This window comes from Drosophila teissieri, chromosome X, assembly GCF_016746235.2.
Source record: "Drosophila teissieri strain GT53w chromosome X, Prin_Dtei_1.1, whole genome shotgun sequence".
Lineage (NCBI taxonomy): Eukaryota > Metazoa > Arthropoda > Insecta > Diptera > Drosophilidae > Drosophila > Drosophila teissieri.
The window spans coordinates 7,020,423-7,047,648 of record NC_053034.1 but is presented as its reverse complement, the minus strand read 5'-3'; the positions used below and the strand labels follow the sequence as shown (position 1 = coordinate 7,047,648).

The 27,226-nt window shown below is 40.1% G+C and overlaps 2 protein-coding genes across 3 annotated transcripts; both read right to left on the bottom strand.

Moving 5' to 3' along the window:
- Positions 1-542: 542 nt before the first annotated feature.
- On the bottom strand, positions 543-21,491 carry LOC122625153 (protein TIS11). 2 transcript variants are annotated; one of them, XM_043805094.1, is made up of 4 exons: positions 21,475-21,491; positions 20,009-20,347; positions 2,723-3,042; positions 543-2,575 (listed from the first exon to the last, which is right to left on the bottom strand). In XM_043805094.1, the coding sequence occupies exons 2-4, from the start codon at positions 20,090-20,092 to the stop codon at positions 1,657-1,659; spliced, it is 1,323 nt and encodes a 440-aa protein (XP_043661029.1). In that variant the 5' UTR covers positions 20,093-20,347; positions 21,475-21,491; the 3' UTR covers positions 543-1,656. The 2 variants fall into 2 exon arrangements, with proteins under 2 accessions (XP_043661029.1, XP_043661031.1); XM_043805096.1 differs by having other exon boundaries at positions 21,361-21,476.
- A 1,510-nt stretch (positions 21,492-23,001) lies between these two features.
- Positions 23,002-27,224, bottom strand: LOC122625154 (casein kinase I). Its single transcript, XM_043805097.1, has 4 exons — positions 26,857-27,224; positions 25,710-25,855; positions 24,867-25,641; positions 23,002-24,470 (listed from the first exon to the last, which is right to left on the bottom strand). Exons 2-4 carry the CDS (start codon positions 25,786-25,788, stop codon positions 24,311-24,313), a joined length of 1,014 nt encoding a protein of 337 aa, XP_043661032.1. The 5' UTR covers positions 25,789-25,855; positions 26,857-27,224; the 3' UTR covers positions 23,002-24,310.
- Between the last annotated feature and the right edge of the window lie 2 nt (positions 27,225-27,226).

Sequence of the window (27,226 nt, the reverse complement as noted above, 5' to 3'; positions counted from 1 at the left end):
CTCATAACACTAAAATTATATAACTGCACCCAAAAATAGAAGAAATCAAGAAAATGTTGTAAAATAAATTAAATAAAAATAATATATAATAAACAAAATGATCTGTCGCATATACCATATAAAAAACATAAAATTATCAATGGTCAAAATATATGTGTGTGTGTGTGTGTGTCTGAGTGTTTCGCATGTGTTGTTTTCATAAATTATTAACATTAATTGCATATAAAATATATCTGGTATGTTTTATGTAAATAGATGTGAAAATAAATTATGGTGTTTAAAAATCAGCATTTCCATTTCATAGATCGATTTAAATAGTACAAAGAATCGTAGTCATTCAGACAAAAAATTATATATATCAAATCAATGACAAAATTCCATTAAAAATTTCCTCTCAAAATGAAAAATTGTTGGTTGCTCGTTGGTTGTTGTTGTTGGTTGTTGTTGTATGTTTGTTTGTTGTTGTGATTAGTTGCACGATTTGCAGAGGTATATCATCAATAATATTCATATCATCCAAGATCATCATTTAACCGTAAACGTAAGGTAATTGGTAATTATAATTTATTATCGTTATCAAAATATTAACTCTCGTATGTACACAACGTTTTCTATTACATAAATTTAGCAAAAAATAATAAATTAAAGAATTTTCTTAGCATTGTTTTCTGTCCGTCTATCATTCTCATCTGAATGGATTGATTGATTAATTGGCTTGGCTTGGATTGGAAGACATCGGACCAACTCTCTACTCTCTACTCTCTACTCTCCTTCTCTCTATCTCTCTATTTATCCACATCAAAAGTTATATATACACAGGTGCTGGCCATATATGTATATATATATACAAGCCGGTAATCAATTTTTTTTTTACATAAGACTTATCCAAAGTGCGTGGCGTATAAGTATTGAACAAAAGCGACAGGTGTGCATGGGTTCTAATTGGTGCACTGCAGTAGTTTCTATAAATGCAGGAACGATTTTCACATTCGTCGTTGGCCGTGGGTTTTGATTTGATTTGAGCAACATTCGCTGAAGATTCCCAATAGTCCTTTTCGTCATCTCCGTCTCTTCATCGTGTCTAGTTCATAAGAATGTTTTGTTTAGCTTTAGCTTTCGTGCTAGCTTTGTTTTTTGTTTGTTTGTTTTGTTTTTGTTAGTTTTTAGTATTTAGTTATAGTTTAAGATCATCGTTTGCTTGGATTGTTTGTTTGTCATTTACGTATCTATCTACCTAATTGTCCCGTAGTGTCTGTTAATCGGTCCTTCTCATATAACGATTATAACGATTACGTTTGACTGTCACAGCAATGAGAGAATTCATATCAAAGATCGGTTCATATTTAGGGAGGGGAGGGATGTATGTCTGTTGCTTGTGGCAGTGGTCTGCTATTTCGGTGGCGTATACTTGATACACACATGTTTTGCATCGAAGGATGTGCCCCCGGAAATCCAGTTGCCTTGGGGAATTTGGATTGGGTTTGGATTGCACTGCGAGAGTAGTTTTGTTTCCAGTTTCCATGGTATAGGTCGTTACTGAGATTTTGTCAAGGATGTGGTTTTTGTTGATGGAGGGATGCTTTGATGGGCGTGAGTAGGATATGCTGGATGGTTGGTTTAATTCATTTTTGTTTTGCGGACTGCCTCGCCTCGCCCTTAGAGTCCCAAGTTGGACTGCTGCTGGTAGGCCTCCACTCCGGAGCTGAGACGATTGAATACCGGCAGCCTGGGCGTATCCTCCTGCTGCATCGGTGTGCTGACGCTCTTCTGCAGCAGCTGCTTGCTGCCGATGGCATTGTTGCCCGCTCCGGATCCACTGACCACCACATCGTATGGCGGCGGTGTGTGCACCGGCGAAATGGGCACATTGGGGCTCTCCGGCGGTGTGGCCGGTCCATGATGACCCATTCCCAAGCCCTGACCGATGATCATGCCCTGGCCCATGCCCATGCTCATGCCCAGACCCAGTCCAGACGCCGACGATGTGGACGAGGCGGAACTGTTGCTTGTGGCGCCATTCGAGGCCAAATAGCCGTGCTGCAGCGGCAGGGCATCGTGGAACGGGAAGCTGGTCAGCGAGTTGGTGGGGCTGAGCGACAGTGATCCGGTGGGCGATTCACGGTCCGATCCTGTGCTCATGCTCAGCGGTGGGCTCAGCGGCAGATAGAACTGGCTACTGTTGTTGTTATTGTTGTTGTTATGGTTGTTGCCGCCGCTGCTGCTGGTGCTACTGTTGCTACTCTGATTGCTGCTCTGGTTGCTCTTCGGCGAGAAGTTCTGCGACGACGGCGACGACGACTGCTGCGACTGCGACTGGGGGGAGGACTTGGATGCCTGGGCCGCCGCCTGCTGGGCGGCCTGTTGGGCGCGGGCCTCGTCCGCATTGTGGACAAAGTGACAGCGCGGTCCGTAGGGACAGAAGCCCACGCTGTGGAAGGTGCGGCAGTACTCCGTCTTGTATTTGGGATGACGGTGCACGTTGCGCAACTCGTGGCCTCCATGGGCGAACTGGCACTTCTCGCCGTACTTGCATTCTCCGGCCTCCTCGAACGGACGGCACAGCTCGGTCTTGTATCTACAAAAAAAAAAAGGTTCGAAGGTCGCAATTAGTTGGGAGTTCTTTTCAACTGAAAGTCAGCTTTAGCTTCAGAGATCTTGTAAGAATGGCTGGCATTCCTTAATCCTTTCGCTTCTGATTTCGGGATATTCCTCCCCAGCTTACCTGGATGTGTTCATCGGCTGCTGTGGCGGCAGTGGCTCCGACTGGGTGCGCTCCAGCTTGCGGTGCAGGTTCATGTTGCCCAGGTTCTCGGTGATGGTCACCAGACTGGCCACAGGTGGCTGCTGCTGCTGTTGCTGTTGCTGCTGTTGGGCCGGCTGTGAAATGGTGCGTGTGAGGGCGCCATGGAGGCGATGTGGCTGCTGCTGCTGTTGCTGCTGTTGCTGCTGCTGATCCGAGTTGACGCCGTGGACGAGGAGCATCCTTATTTCCTTACGCACCTCGCGTTGTATGCGATCCAAATCACCCAAGTGATCGTTCATCTGCGAATGCACAAAGCGAAAAGCCAAAAATCAATTTCTGTATGTCTCTCGGGCGTATACGTAACGCGCGTATATTTCGCAAAAATACAACAAAAAAGAATCAAAAAAAAAACTCAAAAAAAGAGAGGATGTAAAAAGAAGCGCAAGACACCGAAATACAAAAAAAAAAATAAAACAACACAACCAAAAGGCAAAAGGCAAAAGCAGCACAAAGTTAAAAGCCAAGCTTACTTTTACTTTTAACTTGACCTATAAGCAAAAACAGAAAAACCCAACTCACACACACACACACACACAAACAAAGGCACACTAAGGAAAAAGAAGTAGACGACTGAGAAATATTGCAAAAGGCATAAAAAAATGTTATAATTTTCCAGCCATTAAACAGCAGAGCCAAGAAAAACCAGCTACCTCTCTTTTTTCCCTTCTGGCCTTTACTTTTTAGCCACTCGCTGCCCCTTTTTCTTACCACTTTGTTACCACTCTTTCAATACACCCCGCCCCCACTTCCCGCCCCCTGGCTTCATGTCGTCATCAGTTTCGGTTTTGTTTTTTTTTTGTTTTTTTTTTTTTTGGTTTTTTTCCTCTTTTTTTTGGGAACGCAACGTCCGACTTGGCCTGTTCATTTTCGTGCGATGCTGTAACATGTTATGCAACCAGTTAACAGACACACACACATAGACGCAGAGACACTCCGATGATACACAGACTTGGGCACTTAGCCCACTCCATCAAGCGTGGCCAAAACTAGCAGCGGCAGCGGCAGCAGCAACAACAACAGCAGGCAGCAGCAATCACTACCAACCAACCAACCAACCAATTACATATGTATAGAGCTCAAGTTCAAGCCAACAACACGAAAGGCAGAAAAGCTGAGGCTCAGCGAAAAGCGAAGCTCAAAAGCCAGCCGGAGCTACCACAAAAAGACAACAACAACCACAACAACAACAAGATTTTTGGGGCCCCCAACACAAGCAACAACCAGCAATCAACCGCCTCAGCAAGCCCCATTCCCCCATTCGTAAGCTTCCCCTGTCCAAAATGTTAAAAACCAAACAAAAAAAACCAACAAAAAACGAGAAAAAACCCAACTCAATTTGCAGACGATAAACTGGTTGGCTTGCTCAACAAGTGGGAAAGAAAGGGAGCTATTGAGGGTGTGTGGCAATGCCCGTGAGTGCAAGTGGGACAGCACGAGACGGTGGCGCATGCGCAGCGAGCGAAAACAGGGTTGCCAGGGTGTCCAATTTGATTTGAAATCAATACAAGACTAGTTACTAAACAGAAATATGAATCAAAAGCAGGTAAAATATAAACATTTAAATTTAATTATAAATATAAACTGAAAAGAAATATAAACAGCAGCTTCCAAGGATTTTTGTATTTATTAAAAAAACAAAGGCAGTGAAAAAGTGTACGATTAATTTCACCATAAACTTTATTGCTCAAGGGAGTCAAGTCACAGGATTTAGATTTGCACTGTGGACTCGCAGATGCTCAACTTGTACAAATATGGAACACCACACGAGATTACAGAACGATATAGCCCACTTAGAGTGTCGTTATCTCGAGAGATTGGGATGCGAATGGGACGGGGACTGTGACTGTGACTGGGGCTATGGGATTTCAAGACACATAAAAAGACGACATCAGATGTGGCACATAAGAAATAAATATTTATATACACATGCATGCACATCATTTGGGTTATCTTTTGGTCCGATTTCAACAGTAGACATTCCTTGAAATTTCATGTGTAATTCCATTCGATTCCGTTCCATTTTGAGAACAGGCTGGACGGGCCAAACGAAACGAAACAAAACAATTTAAATGTTCAATTAATTAATTTGCCTGGCCAATCAGTTTAGAAGCCATATATACACAATGCTCTTGTTCTTGTTCCTGTACAGTTCTTGTTCTTGTCACCGATCGCTTATCTTATCTTTCGTCCCATTTGGCATCGTGTTCTCTTGATTTGTGCTTCACTTTTATTTCACCATTGGCATTGGCATTGAAGGGTAAGTACTTTTCTACTTGGCCGCAAGGTCTCAAGTCTACACCGAGTACCCTTTTGATGCCAAACCCCTTTAAGGAGATTTTAGAACATCAAGTTTTGTTTACACATTGAAGGTTCTGTATTAAAACTAGAAAATGTTTTTTACATAAATGACAGTTCACTGAAGTACGAAAAGTACGTATGCCTTGCTCATACACATCTCTGGGGTTTCCTCTCGTTATAAGAAATGAAACCGAACTTCCTGCATTGCATCGCTAATTAGTCAGCTGACATTGACGAGCACCTGGCAACCCTGTTTCTCCGTTTCTCAGTTTCCCAGTTTCAGTTTCAATTTCAGTCTGTAACTCTGCGCAGACAGCAGCAAAAAAAATAAGAGGGAAAAAATACATAAACATTAACGAGCAAGCGCAACAAGTTTAGCAAACCTTTGGCGCTGTTTCTTTTTTATATATATATCTATATATATTTATTTTTTTCTTTTTGACCAACTTCAACGCTTACGGCATCTTTGCGACTGCGGATACGGTTGCTGCCTCCTGCTCAGGCTTTTGATTTTGCTTTCTGCCTTTGGCTTGCACCAAACCAAACCAAGTACCATAAATAAGATCCAAGTTTATGCCTGGCAAATTACGATTTCTTCATTCGCAAACCGCGTAAAAATCCGAAAAAAGCCGAGGCCACCCTTGAAAAGTATTACATGTGCAAAGGCACAAAAAGTACCCGTCTTCATCTAATGATTTCATAATTCAATAGTAAGCCTTCACTTGTAGACGACTTATCGTTTGTATTATCATCTGATGGATAATCAACTCATTGGGATAATATAATACAGTTGTTACAGAGACCTCATGAATATTTTAAACTAATTAAAATGTTAGTATCACTTTACATTTTGATAAGGTGATTATACTTCATTTACCTCTAATTATTGCTACGTTCTTCTGAGCAAGTTTTGTTTTAAAACTTGATAGAAGTTATGTTTGCACACCGATAATTTTAAAACTAAAATGCAATATTCATAAACAAAAAAGGTAGAAAAAAGTTACCAATCGAAAGTGAAAACTGGATCGCAACCCAAATTCGTTGGGTTAGCAACTTGAACACTCCGTTTAAAAGTGAAAATCGGTATCGCTGAAGAAATCTCACTTCCGCAACGAAAAACCCAAAGATAACCTTCAAAAACACGACGCTTTTATTTTTTACGATTATTTGTGTGTCAATTAGTTTTGTTTAATTTTGCACAGCTGTTTTGGGGACAACGACGTCGGTGTTTGAATTCATGGTCAAGTTATGACTCCGATTCGTGAACTGATTTCGCAAAGAGCGGATCGCATAAACTCGATTTGTGGTGTGAGTGAGTGAGTAGTGAGTAATGGGCGATAAAATGGCAATGGCAAGGGGTAAACGGCAAGGAAAGACGTCTTTTTCTTTCCTTTTAAACGTGTTCGAGTTCGACAAAACAAAAAAAAACAACTACAAAAAACAACTTTAAGACAATCCCCCCCTCTCCACACTTCACGCCCTGCGTTTCTTCGGTGCGTTTTGTGTAAAAACAAGATTAAGACCCATTTGGCCAGAGGTCCAGAGGGAGGGGGTAGTGCCAAAGTCTGGGGTCCTTTTCAAAGCTCTTGTTTTTCTACTCTTTTTCCTGTTTTCCTCGTGTGTGTTATGTATTAAGCCTCGCTCTCTCTCTATCGCCCACCAGCCGTCTCTTTCTACTGGCGGCTCTAAATCTCGCGATCTCGCTCTCGCTGTTCCTCTCTCCTTCTGGCGTCTAGTCGAGAATTTCCCTTTCATTTGAAAATGAAAATAAGTTTACTTTTCTTTCAGTCATGCTTTGGCTTCATTTTCTACCGCTTCTTGGGTTTTTCTACTTTTCTACTGGCTGATAGAAGACTCTCTTCTGAGCCCCCCTCGCTTTCTTCCCACTGTTTTCGTGCCACTTGTGTTTTGATCGCCTGGTTTTTCTGTTTTCCGTTTCATTGTTGCGGTGGGTTAAGAAAAGAAATAAAAAAAACAACAGAAGACTAGACAGAAACAGAGACAGAGACGGAGATAGAGAATGTGTGTGAGTGGGCAATACTAGAAATTTGGCTAAGAGTGAAAGAGGAGTTACGAGCAATAGACCTTGCTGCCTCTTGTTCTTTTTTTTGGCAAGTGAAAATATACTTTAATCGCAGAACTAAGGCCAAGGGGGCTACTTTTAAGCTGTATTTAAGGAGCTGGCTGTTAAGTCAAAGTACTTGAATCGTTATACGTATGGAAACACTTTGAGTGCGGTTAGTTTAGTGATTCATTTTCGATTTGAGTTTTTCCCATTAGTTTTCAGTCTCCTAGAGCAATGCTCCTATAGCCTTTGTATCTTTCTCTGGCAACTGAGCTTTTCTCAATGCACTTTAAATGCCTTGCAACATTACGTACAATGCAGAGGTGCTGTAATAAACGTCTTAATACCTGTTTTTTCAAGCTCGTTCAGATTGCCTAACATTTACTTGGCACAAACTATATAAATTTATATATTTTTTATGGCAAGATTTGCAAGATTTACATCGGTATGGTATGAAAATGGAACCAATGGAACCACACCATATTCCACCACTCCATCGAAACCATGCTATGATAACTGAGATCCGCAATAGTGATCGGTTCTTGGGGGATTTGGCATTACTTTTGGGACAACTCACGGCTTACATGTGGAAGCACTACTACTATATAGTTATGCAGATATATAGCTTGTTCCAGTGTATATAGCTTATCGAGTGTGTGTGTTGTGTTTCAGGTCTTGGCTCACGGGGCTGTTAGGTAAGATCGGCGATTGTTGTTGCTGCTTACTTGTTTGTGTCTCATAAACACGTTCACACAGATACACCCGACTTGCTGTGACTGTGTGCGAGATGCTGAAGACCTGCTGTTGTTGGTTTTATTTTTTGTATTTTTTGTTGTTTAATTTTTTTCGGTTGGACTAACTGGTTTATAAAGCCGTACCAATAAAAGCAACAACAACAACAACTACGTCGCGATGACGACGACGCAATATCCATAACCTCGATGAGCTAACACCAATACAATGGTAAAAATAAAATTAACGAAAAAAAAAAGGGTACAAAAAAAAACAAACTCACACCCAGACAATCTTTATTCTGTTCATATATGCGAATTGGAAATGAATACAAAGTTATTATTGAGTGTTATTTATAATAGCCGACCAACCTGCACGAACGACTAAAAAGAGATGGAAAGAGGCGAGGGGGCGTGGCGCTACTATATACTATGTATCCAAATACAGTGGTGGATCAGCAGATAGCATTTCAATGGCACTCATCGGTATCTGTGTTCCACAGCGAGCAGCACCAGATATTTGAATCAACAACTATAGAAACTGGCAGCACTAATATTTTGCCCAGCGCTGTACAGCTATAAATCGCATCTATTAATCGCGCCGGGGGAATAACATTAGCAATTAAATCAAGTTATTTCCATTTAGTTAGGGATGGGTATCTGTGTATATCTGTATGTATGCATGTAGCTGTAGAATCGATCGTAGCGCACAGATAAAGATCCGAGATCGGCGATCTGAGATGCGACATATGTACGTACGCATCTGATTTCCATATTTACACAGACCGCGTAGTCTTTGCGGTTCAATTAAAGTTCAAGGTAAGCTTCAAATTTTCTATGCAAAGTGCGAGATTTCTATCAAACGAAATTTGATTAGCAGCCAGACGCAGATCAAATTAAACGTAAACGAAAAACATAAAACAAAACTCTTACCCCCTCTTCTATAGATTTATTTTGTTGTTTTTTTTGTGTGTGTTTTTTTTTGATTTTGTTAAACAGAAACAAAAGCAATCGTATCGCATCGCATCGCATCGAGTTTAATTGTTATTGTTGGCAAATTTGAATTGGTAATTAACACATGCGGCTGTCATGCGAGTTTTTCATTGCTTTTCATTTTCATTCTCATTCTCAATCGCATGCATTCCAATTCGATGTCGATGTCGATTTCCATCTCCATTTCCATTTTCATTTCCAATGCATTTTGCATTGCATTGGATTGCATTGGACTGCATTTCCCCCTTTCCATTCTCGACGGCTGATCAGTGATCACTTTTGATCGATTGATGGCCCGCAAGCACACAACAAAACAATCTAGAACAGACGATCCCCCCTTCTCCCTTCTCCCTCCCCATTCCATTTTGATTTTACTTTTTTTCCAGAATCCCACTTCCAAACACGATCTGCAACTGATAAGCACACAAAGCAACATGGCTGCACTGTAAGAAAAAGTGATGCATTTCTAGCTATAACAATTAGGACATTTGTTTTTTAAGTGAAGATCAGCGAATCAACAGCACGGATTAAACGGATTTGATTTATAAACCAGACATGAAATCGATAATAATAGACTAAAAATTATCTGGAAAAACGTGGCCTGAACTGGAACTTTTTTGAGATGCGATTCCCTTGATTAGAAGGAAGAGGGAAATAAATGTATTTACATAATATTATTTAACAGCCTCTGCTTTTGGGCTTTTCAAGTGATTGTATTCGATTATATGGTTTCTACATGGTCTTCCGTTTTCAGTTTTCAGTATTCACTATTCAGTTTTGGGTTTGGGTTAGGGTTTCGGTTTCGGTTTGGGTTTTGGGCCATCCAATCTATCGATTGAGGTCTAGGTCGTGGCGTCGAATGGAGCATTTCACATTTTCGTGTCGTTTGCATTGTCCATCCGTTCGTTGGTTCGTTGGTCGCCTGTTGTTAATATTTGGTAAGCGAAATAACGAGGCATAGATAGCGAGAGTGTTTGCAGGGGGGGAGGTGGTGGGGGGAGAATGGGCAGAGAGGGGAAGAAGACAAGACGCATGCGCAACTGCCGCCGTGCCAGTTTCGTTTCGTTTCATTGCCAAGCGTCCGCGTCCGTCCGCCGTTGTCTCTTCCTCTTCTTATATCTTCTCTTCGCTTCTTTCTTGTACGCTTTGTTGTTTCTTTTCCTTGTTTTTTTTTTTTGTTGGTTTGTTTTTGTTGTTGGTCGAACCGGCTCACATAATAATAATTGGCAACAACGAAAATCACATAATAAAACACAATAAAAGAAAACTTCACAACTTGGCCTTGCTAAATTCGGAGCACAACAACCATAAAAACATAGCTTTTGAACGAAATTCACGAGAAGTATAGTGAATACTGGGTCGTATTAGATAATGACCGAGCCATAAACGCAATATGTTTATCTGTTTACTTTTGAGTTTAAACATTACACTGCAAGCGTTTAACTTTATATAATAGCTTTGATTTTTCGGTCTACTGTAAGGAGAGCTCACTGTACAGATACAAAATCCGGCACAGAAATAACACTGAAGTGAATAAACAAAAAAAAACCAACAAATCCACTCACAAATCGAATTTCGTATCCAAGAGAGTTCCGTCTTTAATCGATGTGCATAAAAATAAAATCAAATAAAATAAAACATAATAATCATTGTCTTCTTCTTCCTCCTCTGTCGCAACGCGTTGCGTCTGCGCAGCGCTTTTTTTATTGCTGTGTCTCTCTCTCTTTTTTTGCGAAAAAGGAAGGGAAATACATATAAAATGTTGCAATTGCCGTTTTTGTTTTGCTTAAGCAAACCAGTCAAACAAATGCAAAAGGCGAAGAGAGGGGGGCTAATGGGGAATGATGAGGTAAAGTGGAGAAAGGGAGATGGATGATGGAGACCTTTTGCACACTCACACACACACACACACGTACGCGCGCAACAGCAGTGGAGCGAGAGAGCGAGAGGGAGAGAGCTGGGGAGCACAAAGCCACCGTTATGCAATCGAAATGGAGAGTTTCGAATGGGAGCAAAGTGGGAGGGAGACGAAGATAGAGATAGAGATGGTAGATATGTATCAGATGGTAGAAAGAAAAAGTGGAAGCTATCATTTTCAAGGTAATCTTAACCTAAAACACAAAATTAGCTCATATTACCCAATATGTTGTAACATGAAAAGCTCCATGTTTGACCACATACATAAGCCTTGCCACATTTATATTGTATATGATATTATAATTATAAACTAACACAAAACTCGCACATTTTGTTTGATTCCGGAAATTCGATTCGGACAAAAAAACTGCTCAGATAGTGATTTATAGCCAAACAATCCAACCGGAAAAGAGAAATGCACTTTCTGCATTTCGTTTTAACGATCAAACTCTCCAATTACATATATTGCTGGATTAAATTACCTATTTTCCATTTTTTTATTATTTTCCTCTCACGCAATACGAAAATGCACAGTTCGCATTAAAACACAATATATTTATAGTTCCAGGAGCTGGTCTTACACACACAACATTTCGGCTAGTAACGAAGAAGCTCAAGTTTCACACGTTTTTATTGAATCAGAAGTTTATAGTCACTTGGAGTTCAAACTTTCTGGAAAAAGAATTCAAGATAACCACATAGATTGCTTGTTTGCACAGATAAACCACGAAGAGTTCTTCGTGGTGCTAACGACATTATTTGCCGTTCTAGAATTTGTATAGGCTGGGTTTTGGGAAAACTACAATCCAAATACAAATTCAAATCTAAAAATGGAAAACTGAACACGAAACCCATCATCGCGATCGCGACCCCATTGCCCTTGCCTTAACCTCTGCTCCAGTTGCAACCCTCTTCCACCACCTCTTTAGTTTTTTGTTGTTAAGTATCCCCCCATTTCCAGTCGGCCGTCTGTGAGTCTCCTTATCAGACGACGGGGTGTCCAGAGCGTCGAACCTTATCGAGGGTCTCGTTTACGTTTGGTTCCCTCCGATTGTTTTGGCCTGCGTGCGTGTGTCTGCGTGTGTATTTATGTGGTGTGTGTTGTGGTTGTGGAGTGACTTTTGATGTCTCCCCCACGCTCCCGGTCCCTATCCCTATCCCAGTCCCACTTCCAATCCCCATCATTCACATTTCGCTGCGTGTTTTTCCCCTGGGGACAACAAATGCCATAAAACAAATCCCTAGCCGCGACTCGATTAAAATACGATCCCAAAACAATACGATCCGATCCAATCCTATCCAAGCCGAACTGAACTAATCCGTTTCGAGGGCAGAAAGAAGGGCTGAGCTTTAATGTGTGTACATCATATATGTATGTACATACATATGTATGTATGTGTATACCGGTCAGCGGCAAACATTTCGAAATTGATTTGTGTGTTTTTTACTGTTTCTATATAAAGCCCGAATTACGAAAACCATGTCATGGATGGTGACAGGAAAACTTATAAGGGAGGGAAATGTCGAAATCAGCTGAACATAAACAAAGCAAACAATGATGAATTTGATAGGTAACGTCGTTTCAAAACTGAGGCAAAGTTATAGCACTCAGTTATAGCTATTATAATAAAGATGTATTATTCCACTCTTTATGACTTTGCAATGAATTGATAATTCAAATGATGAACCGAACATCTCCTGACCTTTAGTGTGCCCGCTCTTCGCGATTCCCTGCCAGTGTGGCTGTGCTCCACAATTTATGGCGTTAAGTGGGGAATTATGTATGAATATATCATCTTGTGATAAACGTAAGCCTAGCAATTTCTCTAGTTGTTGTGACCATGTTTTTACGTTCTGTGTTCTGCGTTCTGTATTCTGTGTTCTCTGTTCTGTGCTCTCTACACTCTCTTGATTTTCTTCAGTGCTTATCACTTGGCCCGGCAAATGTATGGCATGGATGTATGGCCGTGTTTGTTTTGTGAGCACATGGCAGTGGCAGTGACCCCCTTCCAATCTTTCACCGAAACCTCAACCCCAACAACTCCTATCTGTCCTATGCACACTTGTATGTGCTCTTTTCTCTCAGCTAAACCAAGTGCAGGCCAGGCACGTAAATCATAAAAAAAAAAATAAATAAAAATAAAAGAAGGAAAAAAAAACACATTTTAAGTATAGATTGAGAAGAAACGACGCTCTTTCTCTGTTGACACACGCGCGATCTAAAGTGCAGCTATGTATCTGTCTTTGTGTGCATATGTATGCTTGTGTGTCTATATGTATGCGTGTGATTTAATGTGATAAGAATACTTATTATTGGGTTAGTTAGTTCATACAGTAATAATCTTTCGTTGGCTGCTGTTTTTGTTGCTACTCAAAAGCGATAAGCAAAGCGCACAACTGATATATGTATGAGCACAAGACCAACAAAAACTAACGAGAGCAATAATGGCTTAACTAAGAAACAACAACGATATATGTACACAAAACTTTAACTAACAAAATACAAAAAAAAAAAAAAAAACAAATATATAAAACGTAAGCTCAAAACACCGGCGATCGCTCGAAAATCGGAGATTCCATTTCGCAGGCAATTGGAATTTTCCAGAAGTTACAATGAAACGTCAAAAAATAATGATTTGATAAGCCCCACTAAGTATTCGCGGTAGAATTCCATTTCAAAGATTTGTTTGGATCATCGAAAACACTTTAATAAACAACCAATAAATAAACTTGTTTGTTATTTTCAACAGCTTTGCAGGCACGAAGAAGCGCGATCGAATTTTTGGCGTCTAGTAGGTTTAATAAGGTGGACTATCTACAAATGCCTTTGAGATGTTTTTGATCTCTATGTTGGTACAACCCATTAAATAAAATCATAATGTGTATAGTCATTATGTATTAAGTGGTCTATTTAATTATTGTCAAATTCATTTGAAAATGGGTAGTGAATAAAATGATAGAAGTCTGTTAAATAGGAAGGGCTGATATTGCGGTAAAGGTAGCAGAAGATCAGTAGATATTTATCTACCTTTCTTTTTGGTTCCTTTTTCGCAGGTTGCATTGATCCCTTTTGATTCTCCTCAGTTCTCTTTAACCTACCCTTCTTCTCTATTTGTACCCCAACTCGCTTTGCTCATTCCTTTTGCCTGCGCCAATAATTTATCGGCTATTTGATAACCCGCACAAACAAAACAAAGAACAAGAAGCGGAAAACGCTGAAAACAATCAAACAATAAGGGATACACGTAGGAAAAAAGGTGGTGTCTGAAATGCTAAATAAATAAATATAACTATAAAGGGTATTATAAAAGGTATTGAAACTGTTATGCTTTCCTTTCTGCCCATAGCAAAGGTACACAGATAGGAAAGATAGATAGATAGATAGATATTAAAAACCGTATGAAACTTCATATTTTTCCCTGTGTAGGAAGAGAGAGGGATGGAGAGCAAGATCAACATGTTGAAAATGTGTTGAACACGTGGTTGTGGGACTCTCAAAAACAAAAATCCGATCGAAATCGTGATTAAAATATATCGGGGGTTGCTTAGAACAGAGGGAAAAACAAAAAACAAAAACTCACATGTGTTTTTTGTTATCTTTGTGGTCCTGCAAAACCAGTTGCAGACGGCATGTGTGTGTGAGTGTGCGCGAGACAGAGATAGCGCTATCGGCAAAACCCGCAAAACAAAAGCCAAAAAGCAAAGACACAAGGGAAAAAAGCCAAACGCAAAAGCAAAAACAAAACCAAAAGCCAAAAAGCGACAGTGAATGTGAATGGAAATCTACTAAACAAACGGGGCTCTCTGCCGACGCTGACGCCGACTGCGCTGCCAGCGTCCTCATTCGATCGCGACTTTATTATATAATAGATTCGATTGGATTGGATATTTCGGTGGATTTCGTTGTGTGGATTGGATTGGCAATCAGAAAAAAAGCTGAAACACCAAAATATATATTGGGAGGGAAAAAAACCAGGTTTGCAAGCGCAACACTTTTTGTAGGGTGGCCCGCATGAAAAGCGTGAAAAGCAAATGCTAGCCAGCATAATGGAAATACATACATATTAACGAAATTATTAAGCGAAGCAAACTGTAAAACCGCGAGAGATACAGGCGGGAATATCGTGTTCTACGAATAACAATAAGCCCGTGAATAATATAATAATCCACACATTTCCAGAATCCGGGAAAAAATTTAAACTTCAGATCGATTCTGAATGCAAAATACCCGCCTTTAACGGCACTGAGAGCCAAATTTGATTAATTGATAAGAACATATTATTTAAAAAGTGAATTAATGGATGACATGGTAAAAGACCGAGTTCAAAGCCCACTTCTGTTTAATGGCTTTGTTTCTGCACGTTTTTGTTATTTCAATATCCAAATCCAATTTCTTCCTGTGCATGCAAACAACAAACAAACAGATGAGGGCGTGGGTGAGAGGGGGGTAGGAGGATAGGAGGGCAACGGAGCGAGGAAGGGGCGAGATGTACTTTGGCACTCAATTGAGCGGCCATTAGCAATAATACCAACAACAATGAGAACAACAGCACAGCCAAGACAATTTCAAGATTACAACAACAGCGACAACAAATGACAATAGAATATGAAGTGTCTTCGCCTCTATGCTCCATCCCTTTCTGGCCAACGGCAAATGGGCCCCACTGCGCACGCCTGCCTGGCTCGCTCGCTCGCTTGCTCTCCCTCCCCCCCTCTCCATCTCTCTCTGTCGCCCCCTTCGCCACACAAAGCCAGGCCAGAGAGAAAGACAGTGCGCTGAGGAGCGGGGGCCGCCTGTCAAATGCGTTGGTGTGGGCGAGATAGCAAAGCGACGACAAAGGCAAGAGAGCGCAAATACATGTACATGTAGCTGTATATACATATATGTATGTGTTTCGTATTTATTTGATGTGCATGTTTTTCTTATTTGTATTTTTTTACAACTGCACGATAAGAGGACAACCGGGCAACAGCAATAACACTATTATTAATAAAAATAATAATAATAAGCAGCCAGTAGCTTCGCACGCAAATAACTTATTTATAATTTATTTTCATCGAGGCGACAGCAACAAACAATTAACGAACCATTCAGTTTCAGCGAATATTACATTGTTGCGTATGATTTTTTGAAATCAATCTAAAATATATTTTGAGGCTTTTGCCTGTACAAATCTTAAAAGAAACCCCTTTCCGATAAATAATATGAGATTTTATTTCTATCACAATTTCTTTAAAAATCCGAATAAAAACCAGATATGTATGTACGTTTCTTGGATGGAAAATCGGTAGCTGTGATCCTCAATTTCAACCCCCATCGACTAATAAACTCTTGACGAACTGAGGATCCCCCTTCTTCGTCTTCCCCCGCCACTATCTGCCCTCTCGCTCCCACTCCAAGGGTATCTCAAGGGTCAGCCAGTCAATATGCTGACAATGTGTTATTGTTGTTGCTGTACTCATGACTACACTTGTTGTAGTTTTTGTTGTTGCCCCGGCCTCATGTCCTCATGTGCGTTTTCATGAGTTTAAGTGCCTGTTGGTTAGTGAGTTTAGTTGATGTGCTCACTTCAGCCTTTTTATAGCCAAGCTCAATAGGAAACGGCCAGAATTCTAGACAATAGCAGGTGCATTTTCTCGAAAACATACCTAAACCAGGAACAATATACGTTTGTACATATGTATGCCTTGAAACTCGAAACTCTGTCTGATAGTCAAGTTCAATAGGAAACGGTTGCAGTCCCAGCAGTTAGCAGGTGTACTTTTAGCTATTTTCGAAAGACGTGGTGAAATCTTTTTGAAAACATTGCGAGTTCAAAGGGCCAACAAATTAATACAGTGATAAATATACATATATCCGTTCTAGAATACATAAATGTATAACTTATAGGTGTTTCAAGCTAATTTCAATATAAATTGTGTCTGGCAACACTGTCGCTGCGCTTGCATTGTGCGCCAGTGTGGGTGAGGGAGTAAGCGAGATGGAGCGAGCGGTTCGGGGACTCGAGCCTGCGATTTCGAATCGGTTCGTTTGGAATGGGAATTGGGAATGGGTATGGGTCTGGGTATATGGGCATATGCGGTATTGGACCTGGACTTTAGGGATGGGGCTGCATATTAATCGAGTCGAGTCGCTTTGGATCGGATCGGATCGAAATGAAATGAAATGACGTTCGGCAGAGTTGAGGGTTAACGAAGAAGGAGCAGAGGTGGGGGGAGACAAAAAAAAAAGGAGGAGAGTGAGGATTGAAGATTGAAGAGTTGCCTTTTCTGTTTAGGTAGGTAGCGGTGGTGGTCGCTACACTCGCTCTTTTACTCCTCCTCCTCCTCCACCGCCTTGTACTCCAACTCCTTCTCCTCCTCCCCCACCGATCTTATTCCACCTCTTCTTCTTCTCCTTCGCGCAGCAATGGCGTCGGGACAAACACACACCGCATAGGAAGAAGCAGACGGAGAAGAAGAGGGAGGAGGAGGAGGAGAGAAAAAACACACAGATCAAAATAAAACGACGACGTTGTTGTTATCGCCTTGGCAGGAAATGGAATTATATTCGTAAAAAGTAGTCGCCGTTTGTCGCTCTGCAAGTGTAAGTGAGCCTCTTCTCAGCAGGAGAGGGTAGTGCAGAGAGCGGGGCAGGGGGTGCAGAGTGGAGTTGCGAGAGAGAAGTAGAGTCGGGCAAAGAGTGGAGGAGGGGGAGTTTGCTGAAACGCAATACCGCTGATTACGTACGGGAATTTCGATATAACAAACTAAGCACATTTTACACATTTTACTTTTCAGCCTGAAAACGGAGAAGCAGGCAAAACAAAAAAAAAAGGCAAACCATGCAAGCAGGCGAGACCCTACAGTGAACCCACGCTACACAGCTACTCTCGGAGAGTAATAATAATTGTTAGGGGAAACAAGGGCATCGTAATTAAACAGACTTATAAGTTTGAAATGTAACCTATATATAAGCACCAGAGTTTTACTTTACATGGATATGATCGTCTTTAGCGAGGTTTCACTGCAAACTGCATATAATGCTCACATGGTAATACAATGTACATGCATATAAATTTCATAATAAAATCAAGACGAAACCAAGAAAAACGAGAAATTAAAAGTTATGCGAAAAAGTGAATTTCAAAGTTAGCGCTCCCTTCCTCTTCTCTTTCGGCACTCTATTCTCCATTCTGCCTTTCCATCCCTTCCCTTCTCCACTGCGCCCCTCTCCACACTCCACAAACCACATTCCAGCCGAACGAAGTGGCGCAGTAAATGTAACAAAAGCCAAAACAAAAATATTTTCATAAATTGAAAAGCAAAGATTGTGACACTTTTTCTTTTCCTTCCATTTTTTAACTTATTGCCGATAGAAACAAAACTTTAATTGATCTAAAAACAACAGAATTTTGGATCAAAATATATTTTGCAATCTTAAATATGTAATACAACTTCACTTCTGTTTTAGTGCGCAAAGGAGTTGCCAAAATTTTGGGGCCTAATATAAAGTTGCGCTGCAGCATTTCCTTTTTTTTTGTGTTTGTTTGTTTAATTGTTTGAGTGTTTGGGGCGCCCTTTCGCTTTCTGCAGCAATTTGTTGTTGCTTTTGGGCTGTCACAGAGCAACAACAAAATAAAATGCTGCGTAATGACCGAAAATATTAAACAAACTTCAATGCGAATAGTCACTGATTGACTATCGGTAATCGATTGCAAAGTTCATTCAATAAGCATTTGCAACTTTATCGGACGTCAACCTGCCTTGGCCCTATTCTTTATTGTTTTATGTTGTTTATTGTTGTTTTTCTCCCTGCTCACTGTTATTTTTTTTCCTTTACTCTACTTGACCCGTTGGCTTTGCATTTTAGTTTACGCAAATTTGCGAAAAAAAAGCGCAGGCACAAGAACAAGAAAATCAAAACAAAAGTGAGCCTAACACACTGCGCCGTCTCCCTTTTCCTCTTACTTTTTGCCCCCTCTCGCTTTCACACGAAAAACCGCAAAACTTTGCACGTAATCGCTGCAGCAGAGCTCTTGAGCATACAAAAAAAAACCAAAATAACAAACTTGGCTCATTCGAGAGCAATCAATAAACCAAAAACAAATGAAAGAAATATTATGTATAAATAATACAACAGAAATCACTAAAAACACAAAAATCCAGCCAAAGCAAACCCGGAACTTGAGTTAATCGAATTTGTTGTCGATCAACGGCTGCGCAGCCGACGTCGCTGCCAGCAACACGCACACATGCATCACACATATATATACATACGTATATAAAAACAGTAAATGATCACGAGTGGTGTTATTACTGTTGTTGTTGCTTTTAATGATGCTGCTGCGATGACGCCAATTGTAACAAATAAATGCGAAGAGAAGGGACAAAAAGAGAAGGTGCACAGTGTAAGGAGACGGATAGAGAGGGAGAGAGAGCGTGAGCGGCAGTGGGAGAGCGAGATATGCAAGGATGCCCCGCCCCCTTTACCAATACACTTATCACAAATCCTTATCAGACAATTATTTAGTCCACTTTATAGTCTGTCGCTTATTTTCATTCTACACCCCCACCTCCCCTCTCGCTCACTCTTTTTTGTTGTTGTTTTTTGTGAGTTGACAAACCGAAATTATAATTATGAATCAGCTTTCAAAATGAGGAATAACAAACAACAAATGCAAGTGTAACCAAAACGGAAATATAACGAAATGAAAAATGGAAAACAAGTTATCGAAATAAAGCAAACGATGCACATATTGCCTTTAACAATGCGATATAAAAACGGCGCAAAATGCAATTGCCGAAATGAATAAGCCAAAAAAAACATGTGGTTCAGGCATGTTTTAAGTTGTCGACCCAAAAATATTTAGGGTTTTCTTTTCACTCAATCAATATTGATCTTAAATAATGCTTGCCAAGTGTTTGAGTTATTTTTTGGTTGTTTATTGGCAATTCGAGTTTTACTAAATTTCTAGGAAACCCAAATAACAAGGGTCATTTTCCAAGAATTAATTTGCGCATAAAAAAAAACCAACAGACCCATTAATGATTTAGTCAAGGACTCAACTCTTATACAATTTCATTCATAAAAAATTCAAAACCATAAAACAGTTTGATAAGAAATAGTTCGCCAGAAATGCAGAAAAATCTCCAAGGAAAAGAAAAAAAATGACACATATTTAAAAAAAATTGTAGTTATTTAAAAATCTTGGAACTTACCGTTACGTATTTGGATATATCGCCACGCTCGAAGTAATGCGATTCATCCTGCTCTCTTGATTTCTGCAGAATATCAGCAGACATCTTGTAGATCGGTTTTGAACAGATTTTGAACTTGATTTAGCCGTTTTTTTTTTTTTAATTTGTTGTATTTTCCACTGGACAAGACGGAAAAAATGTGCGAATTTTTTCGTTTTGTTTTTTCAATATTTCTTTATTTTGTTGGCTTTTTCGTTTGTGTTTGATTTGTATTTGCTTTGCACTTGAATATTGAGTTATGTATGTTGTTGTTATTCGTTCCGCGAATATTGCATTGCAACAATAAAAAAAAAAAATCAGCTAAAAAAGTGAAGAGAGCGTTTGATTAGCGACGAATGTTGAAAGGAAGAGATGCACGGGGGCAGTAGGGAGAAGGGCAAAGAGCGGGGAGCAGAAATTACACGTGCTTGTCGTTCGAATGCGTGTGCGAGTGTGTAAAGTAATGTGTGTGTGTGCGTGTCAGGATATTTTCCAGGCACATGTGTAAAAGGAAGATGAACCAGCGGCAGATATTCTTCGCTTTGCTTTGTCCCTTTTTGATATGCTCGTACATGTGTGTGTATTTTTTAAAACAGCCGATCTGTTTTATTTACGTGTGTGCGTTGTTTGCTTTGCTTTTATCGTCTTCGTTCGCCTTCTCGAAAAGCGGAGAGATAAGCTTGCGCTTCGTCCCTTTCCTTCCTTTCCTCCTCCTCCTTCTCCACCACCACCTTCTCTCACTCGTATCTCCCTCGCCCTCCGTGTGTGTGCCTAAATGTATATGTGTGTGTGTGTGCGATCTCTAGTGGTGGTCGTATATCACATGCGCCTGTGTTTGTAATTCTTATATTATTGCTGCGACAGCAAACTCAAAAACAGAAAAAAAAAAAAAAACACAAAAATCAAATAAAAAGGGCAGCAATTGCTGTCGTTTGTGATTTTTGCCTGTTGCTTCGCCCGCTCCTTCTTGGTCTCGCGAGGTCCTTGGGACTGCACACATGCGCACATGTGTATGTAAATGTATCGAGTGTTTGCTTATTTGAACATGTTTCAACAAATTCTCGTTGCGCCTTTTGCTATTTACTTTTACTTTACACCTTTCAAAAACAATGAAAAGAATGGAGCATTTCTTGCTTTACTTTACAGTTAACTGTTATATATATGTATATTGCTCAACAACCAATTCGAATGTTTCCCGGCACTTGCAAAAAAAAACAGCGAAAAGGAAAAAGGGATATGTAAAAGATGACCACTCGGATCGGATCGCACAAACACCACAAAATACACGAGAAACAAGCACACAATTTGAATTCGGCTCTCGAAACGCTAATTACTTTGTATACGGGCGCAGAGGTCCTGTCGCTCTTCGCTCGTTCGCAAAAAAAAACACAACAAAAGAGACGCAGCACGTCCGTCAGACAACCAGCCAGATCGGAATCGAAACTTACACTCGCACAAAAATGTCGAATCGCTGTTTTTTTTTCCCGTTCCCTCGCCCGGCAGTGTGACCAGCCGATGGTTAGCCGGGAAATGCTCACCAGTGTGGCCATATGGTTTTTGGCGGAATATCGCTTGGCCTCTCTCAAGGCGCTCTTTTCTGAGAGAGTTCGAATTTCGTTAGATTTCGATTCTCTAAATTGATATACTTTAATGGATAGCGAATTAAGGGCACTTTTTACCCAGCTATGTTAAAAAATGCTTTAAATACACATATAGTGGCAGCTTATTTACAGAATCTTCACATTTATTCAACTTTCATTGCCCCTTTGTCATTTGACTAACAAAACTCGCTTGCTGGCGGTGCCACCAAGTTTGTTTCGAATTTTCGAAGTTATTGCCAGCGTTGCCACTTTTACTTTTTACAACATTTATTAAGGCGCATATCAATAAAACAAGGCAACTGAATGTAGTTTATATTTCTTCTTTAATTTGTTAAAATGTGAATTTCTACTTTAGATGCACAGATGGCAGCGCCATTTGTAATCTAACTTTGTGGCAGCCCCCTAAATCTCAGTATCAAAAGAAGCGCCATAGTTTAAATTTCATTTGTATATTTCCACATTTCAGCTCTTAAGTTCTTAAGAGTTGTTCTTGAAAAAGTATTTTTAAAATGTAAAATTAAAAGCTAGAAATGTTTAAAAATCTATTGTTCAACTAAAGAGGCAAATTGATAAATGTCGGCTTTGTAAATACGTTTTAAGTTTTGCTCTCCTACTATTCAATCAGAACTTGTTCTTATCAGCAATTGCACTGCAATTGGTGTTCCAATCAGCGCCTTCTGCTTGCAAACGGGTTGCTGATTGGAATGGGTCAGTGGTGCGGTGGACATCCCATAAAGTTAATAAATAATAAAAAGCAGATTCTCACACACAGACGGGCCGCGTACGTGTCATTAGTCAACAATGACGAATAAACAAAGAAATTAAGAGGGTCTAATAAATGTATTTCACATGCGGGTTGCAAAAGACGTCAGCTGAATTCGCTTTGGATCTTAAAATGACCACCTGAAAGTAAAAAATTATTAAAAATCTATTGCTAGAGGAAGACACTATAGAAAATACTTTTAAGAAATATTATTTGCGTTAAGCCATTATACCATTACACTATCGCAGACAAAAAAAATTCTCCACAAAGATTTAACGTTTTTTCTTATTTTTCGTATCTTATCTGTTCAAAATAATTAGTTTGATTTAAACCCTTTCTAACTAATCTACAAGAATATATTAATAGAAGCATACAAATTTGAATAATCAAACCAAACTATAAACCAATGAAATGTTTTCATAATTAAAATGACTTATTAATGACTGACCGCAAGATGTGAAAAACACAGGCATTATGTGTGATTAAATTAAATATAAAAGCATCTTTCAACTAACTGAAAATCAGTCGAAACTAATACAACTTTAAAATACAAAAGCATTTATGAGGGGGAATTGAATTTTGGGGCTTAAATAAAACGTGTCGCTTGCATATACAATTTTTATGTAAATTTTATATAGTTTAATAAAAAAACTAATTACATTCTACAATTTTTAAAAAAGATTATTAACCAATACACATAATCGCTAATAAACAATGACGTATGTATATTACAACAATAAATACATTTTACTGCACTTCTCTCCCTTTCGTATGCCCCATCTCTGTCTAATGCAGATGTGAACAGCTCCGAGTCGAAATTTAATTTCAACATATTTATTGATGTAATTCAAAAAATTAAATATAAGTTATATTTATAATTATTACGGCTTACTATGCAAAATTACTTTGCAGTTTTGCGATCTGTTTTTTTTTTTTTTGTTGTTTTGTTTTGTTTTCTTTCTTTCTAGCTTTCTTCATTATTATTATTATTATTATATTCTTGTTTTACTCTTGTTGCTGATTTCCCCCATCTCAGTTGGCTTTGCTTGGTTGTTTCTCCTCCGCATCCTCCACAATATTTTTTTGCTTGCTTTTCTCGGTGTGTTTTATTAATTTTTTTTTATTGTTTAATCTTGTTTGTTGTTGTTTTGTTTCTTATTTATTCCATTTTAATTAGTTATTGAGTTTTGTTTCGCTCGATTCATAATTAAGCATTGGATTCGATTTGACGTGAATCAAATGGGATATATGCATACATATATGGTGTTGTGTTTATTCGCTTACATATATACATATACATATATATAGGTTTAGTTTTATCAGCATTACTTCATTTTGTTCCTCCAACTTTACCAATATTATTTCTTGTAATTTATTAGGCTAAGTGTTGTTGATTTCTTTTCTTTTGTTTTTTTTCTCGCCCTTTTGGGGCAATGATGTTTGCTTTTTGAGTGGGTGTATGAAAGTGGGTGTTTGTGGGTGAGTGAGTGAGTGTTTGTGTGTGTTGTTTTGTTTTGTGTGTGTGTTTGTTTGTTTGTGTGTGGATTGCGAATTGGTTTGAATCGAATTGATTTGCAATAATTTCGGTTTGTGTTACTATCGATCGCAGTGATTCACTCGTGAATCACATTTGCTGGGGTATCATTTTATATCGTTAATGTGTTGTTTACTTGTCTGCGCTGTTGCTGTTGCTTTTGCTTGCTGTTGTTCCTTATTTGTTTAGTATTGAATTTAAATTAATATTAAGAAACATCCAAACGCCCGCTGCTGTTACTCGATCCTACGGTTGCGTTCGCTTCATGCTTCACATTTCCTCCGCTCCTTGCCGGGCCTTTCGCCCACATCATCCTCATTTACATCCACGCCTTCGTTTTCCTCTTCAGATGCACTCCCCCCTATCGTCTTCAAGCGATCCAGCTCTTAGTCCGCGATCAGGGGCTTGCCGTTCTGCTTCTCCTTGTCCTTGTCCAATTGCTCCAAGAGTATAGCTGGATTGGGTTGACCCTGGTGGGTCTTCTGCTTCAGCATTGTCCAGTCGTAGATGTAGTCATATTGATGGTTCAGCGTCCTGAACAGTATGCTGTAGCAAAGAGAAAGTTGCGGTTACATCATTCAGAATTAAAAACAAAGTTATGATCTAAACACATATCGAATACAGCCTCCAAGTGATTATCATCACAAAAGCAATGTTTAGGGATTTCACATTAGAAATTCATATAAATATTTTAATCCGTATTTATAGACGCTGTAGAATACAATGACGAATGCTGCTAGCTCATTTTTATCAAGAAAATTTTATATATACGTAAACATGACAACTACAAATAGGATAATTTCTTTCTGGAACACATGACAGATTGGGTTTTTAAAGAAAATAGGAAATCTACATTTGCCTTATCAAGCTCATCAGTCAGGTGTAATCTTAAGATTCGTACGCAATATAAAAGGGGCAAACCCGAGCTTTAGTCGTACTCACCGGAACAATTGACGTAGGTACATGTAATCTGGCTGCTCCTCGAAGCGCAGGCTACGACAATAGTTCAGATACATGGAGAACTCGGCCGGCGAGCCCTTGCAGAGGACCTCGATGGGCGTGGACATCTTCTTTTCGGAGATCTTCTCGTACTTCTGCTGCTTGGTGTTGGCCTTCATGCCTTGCCAGGGCAGTACGCCGCGATTGAAGTACATCATCACGTATCCAAGCGATTCCATGTCGTCACGCCGCGACTGCTCGATGCCCAGATGGGCGTTGATCGAGGCATAGCGGGCGGTGCCGGTGAGGTTCTTGTCCTCGCGGTAGACGATGTGATGACGCGTGTGCGGATCGCGGAACTTCTTAGCCAGTCCGAAATCGATTAGGAAGAGCTTGTTGCAGTGCCGACCGATGCCCATGAGAAAGTTGTCCGGCTTGATGTCGCGATGGATGAAGCACTTGAGATGGATGTACTCCAAGCGTCCGATCATCTGGTCGACCAGCATCAGCACCGTTTTGATCGTGAAATGGCGCGTACAAAAGTTGAATAGATCCTCCAGCGAGGGTCCCAGCAGATCCATGACCAGGGTGTTGAAGTTCTTCTCCTTGCCATGGTGACGTATGCGCGGGAATCCCACGCCGCCGCTCAGGATGCGGTACAGCTTGGCCTCGTACAACAGCTGCGGATGGCGGGCGTGGGCGCTCTCCATCTTGATGGCCACCTCTTCGCCGCTCTGGATGCTCATGCCCAGATAAATGTCGCCAAACGATCCGCTGCCTGTGAATCGTGTCCATAGATTAGAGCAAGTTATTGGGGGAGGGGTATAACCACACGGGGTCACTTACCAATCTTCCTGATCACTCGATATTTGCCACCGACGATTATCTCGGGGCGACTTTCCTTCAATATCCTCATCTTGTCCATCCTGGCTAACTGCTCCTCCGCCTAGGGGCTTCGCTTCAAAAACAGTTGTGGGCGTTTACTTGAAAAACTGCAGAGTTGGGAGCATTATATGGTTTGTATATTGATTTAATGAAGGTCTTTATGATCATTGGCCAAAAGACGGCTATTGTACACTAAACAATAATCTAGTACTACAGATGGATTTATTACAATGCAAAACAGGTGTTGCAGATCCTAGAAAATGTAATCGTGTGCTGTTTTATATTTTCCACCAAAAAAAAAAAAATAATGATTTGTATATTCTTTGAAGTTGTTTCTTAGTGTTTTTGGGAAAGTTTTGGATAGTTGCCCTATCAAAAAGTCGCAACAATTTACAGACCAGCTGACATTTAACTAATATCACCAGAGCCTCTTTTTGCTGTCTTCCCCTTACCTACACTTTCTTTTCCTCCTCTCTTTCTGCTCTGTGAAATTTGTTTTGCTTTTCTTTACCAGCTTGCACTTTACGTGTTTTTCTGCTGCTTCTCAGTGGACCAATCGATATGTCTGCATTATCGATTACACTTGATCCCTACTTGAAGAGCGAAAGGTGGTGGAGGAGGGGCAATTTTCCTTGTGGGAGGGGGACAGGTTTGTAGGGAATTTCTAAATAAACACAGACAGACAGACATCGATAAACGATATTTATTGGCGACAGGTACTGCTTCCTCTTCTTCCTTACCCCGTTGGAATGCATATTACACACACACACACTCATTGCTATGACGCACAACAACAAAAACAACAACGGCAGTCAATGCGATACACACACACGCACACAGCTGCAGTTGCACCTTACAAATGTTTTACACAAAAGAAAATTTCGAAGGCACACATATACACACACACACGCACGCAGAGTGTGAGAAGCACACCAACACATCGAAGCGCGCAGCGAGACACGCACACCGTTGAAGACCCATCACACTCACACACACGCACACGTTTGCATATTTAGCACGCATTTGAAACTGGACGAAATGGGTGAAAAAATGATGGATCCTCGCGGAAATCAAACGGTCTGAGTTCACATTTGGGTTAATTTCTTACCAGCAGACGATAAAACGAACTAATTAATGCCCTGCTGCTTGGTTTTTCTCAAGGTTGGGGCTCTCTTTTACAAATATATTCGCTGCTTTTGCTCTGCTGCTTCTGCTGCTGCTGCTGGTGGAGAAAAAAAAACGGAACGGGGAAAATTTCGTCGCAGATCCGTTTTCGTTTTCTTTCGTCGTTTTCCGTTTATTCCCGTTCAGTTTATGAAATATTGCACGTATTCGCAGTTAGTTTTGTACGCGCACAAACGGAACAAAAAGAGAGGAAATATATGTATTTTATTAACTAAAATAAAATGGTAGATCCAGCAAAAATGCTTTTGCTTATATCGATAGGCCCCGATAGGTTCGAACAAACACTGCCACCT

Coding starts and splice junctions, on each gene's coding strand:
- LOC122625154 (XM_043805097.1), bottom strand. CDS start 25,788: ATGGACAAGATGAGGATATTGAAGGAAAGTCGCCCCGAGATAATCGTC. Junction 25,642..25,709: donor TCGAGTGATCAGGAAGATTG/GTAAGTGACCCC, acceptor CACGATTCACAG/GCAGCGGATCGTTTGGCGAC. Junction 24,471..24,866: donor TACCTACGTCAATTGTTCCG/GTGAGTACGACT, acceptor TCTTTGCTACAG/CATACTGTTCAGGACGCTGA.
- LOC122625153 (XM_043805094.1), bottom strand. CDS start 20,092: ATGTCTGCTGATATTCTGCAGAAATCAAGAGAGCAGGATGAATCGCAT. Junction 3,043..20,008: donor ATATATCCAAATACGTAACG/GTAAGTTCCAAG, acceptor GTGCATTCGCAG/ATGAACGATCACTTGGGTGA. Junction 2,576..2,722: donor CAGCCGATGAACACATCCAG/GTAAGCTGGGGA, acceptor TTTTTTTTGTAG/ATACAAGACCGAGCTGTGCC.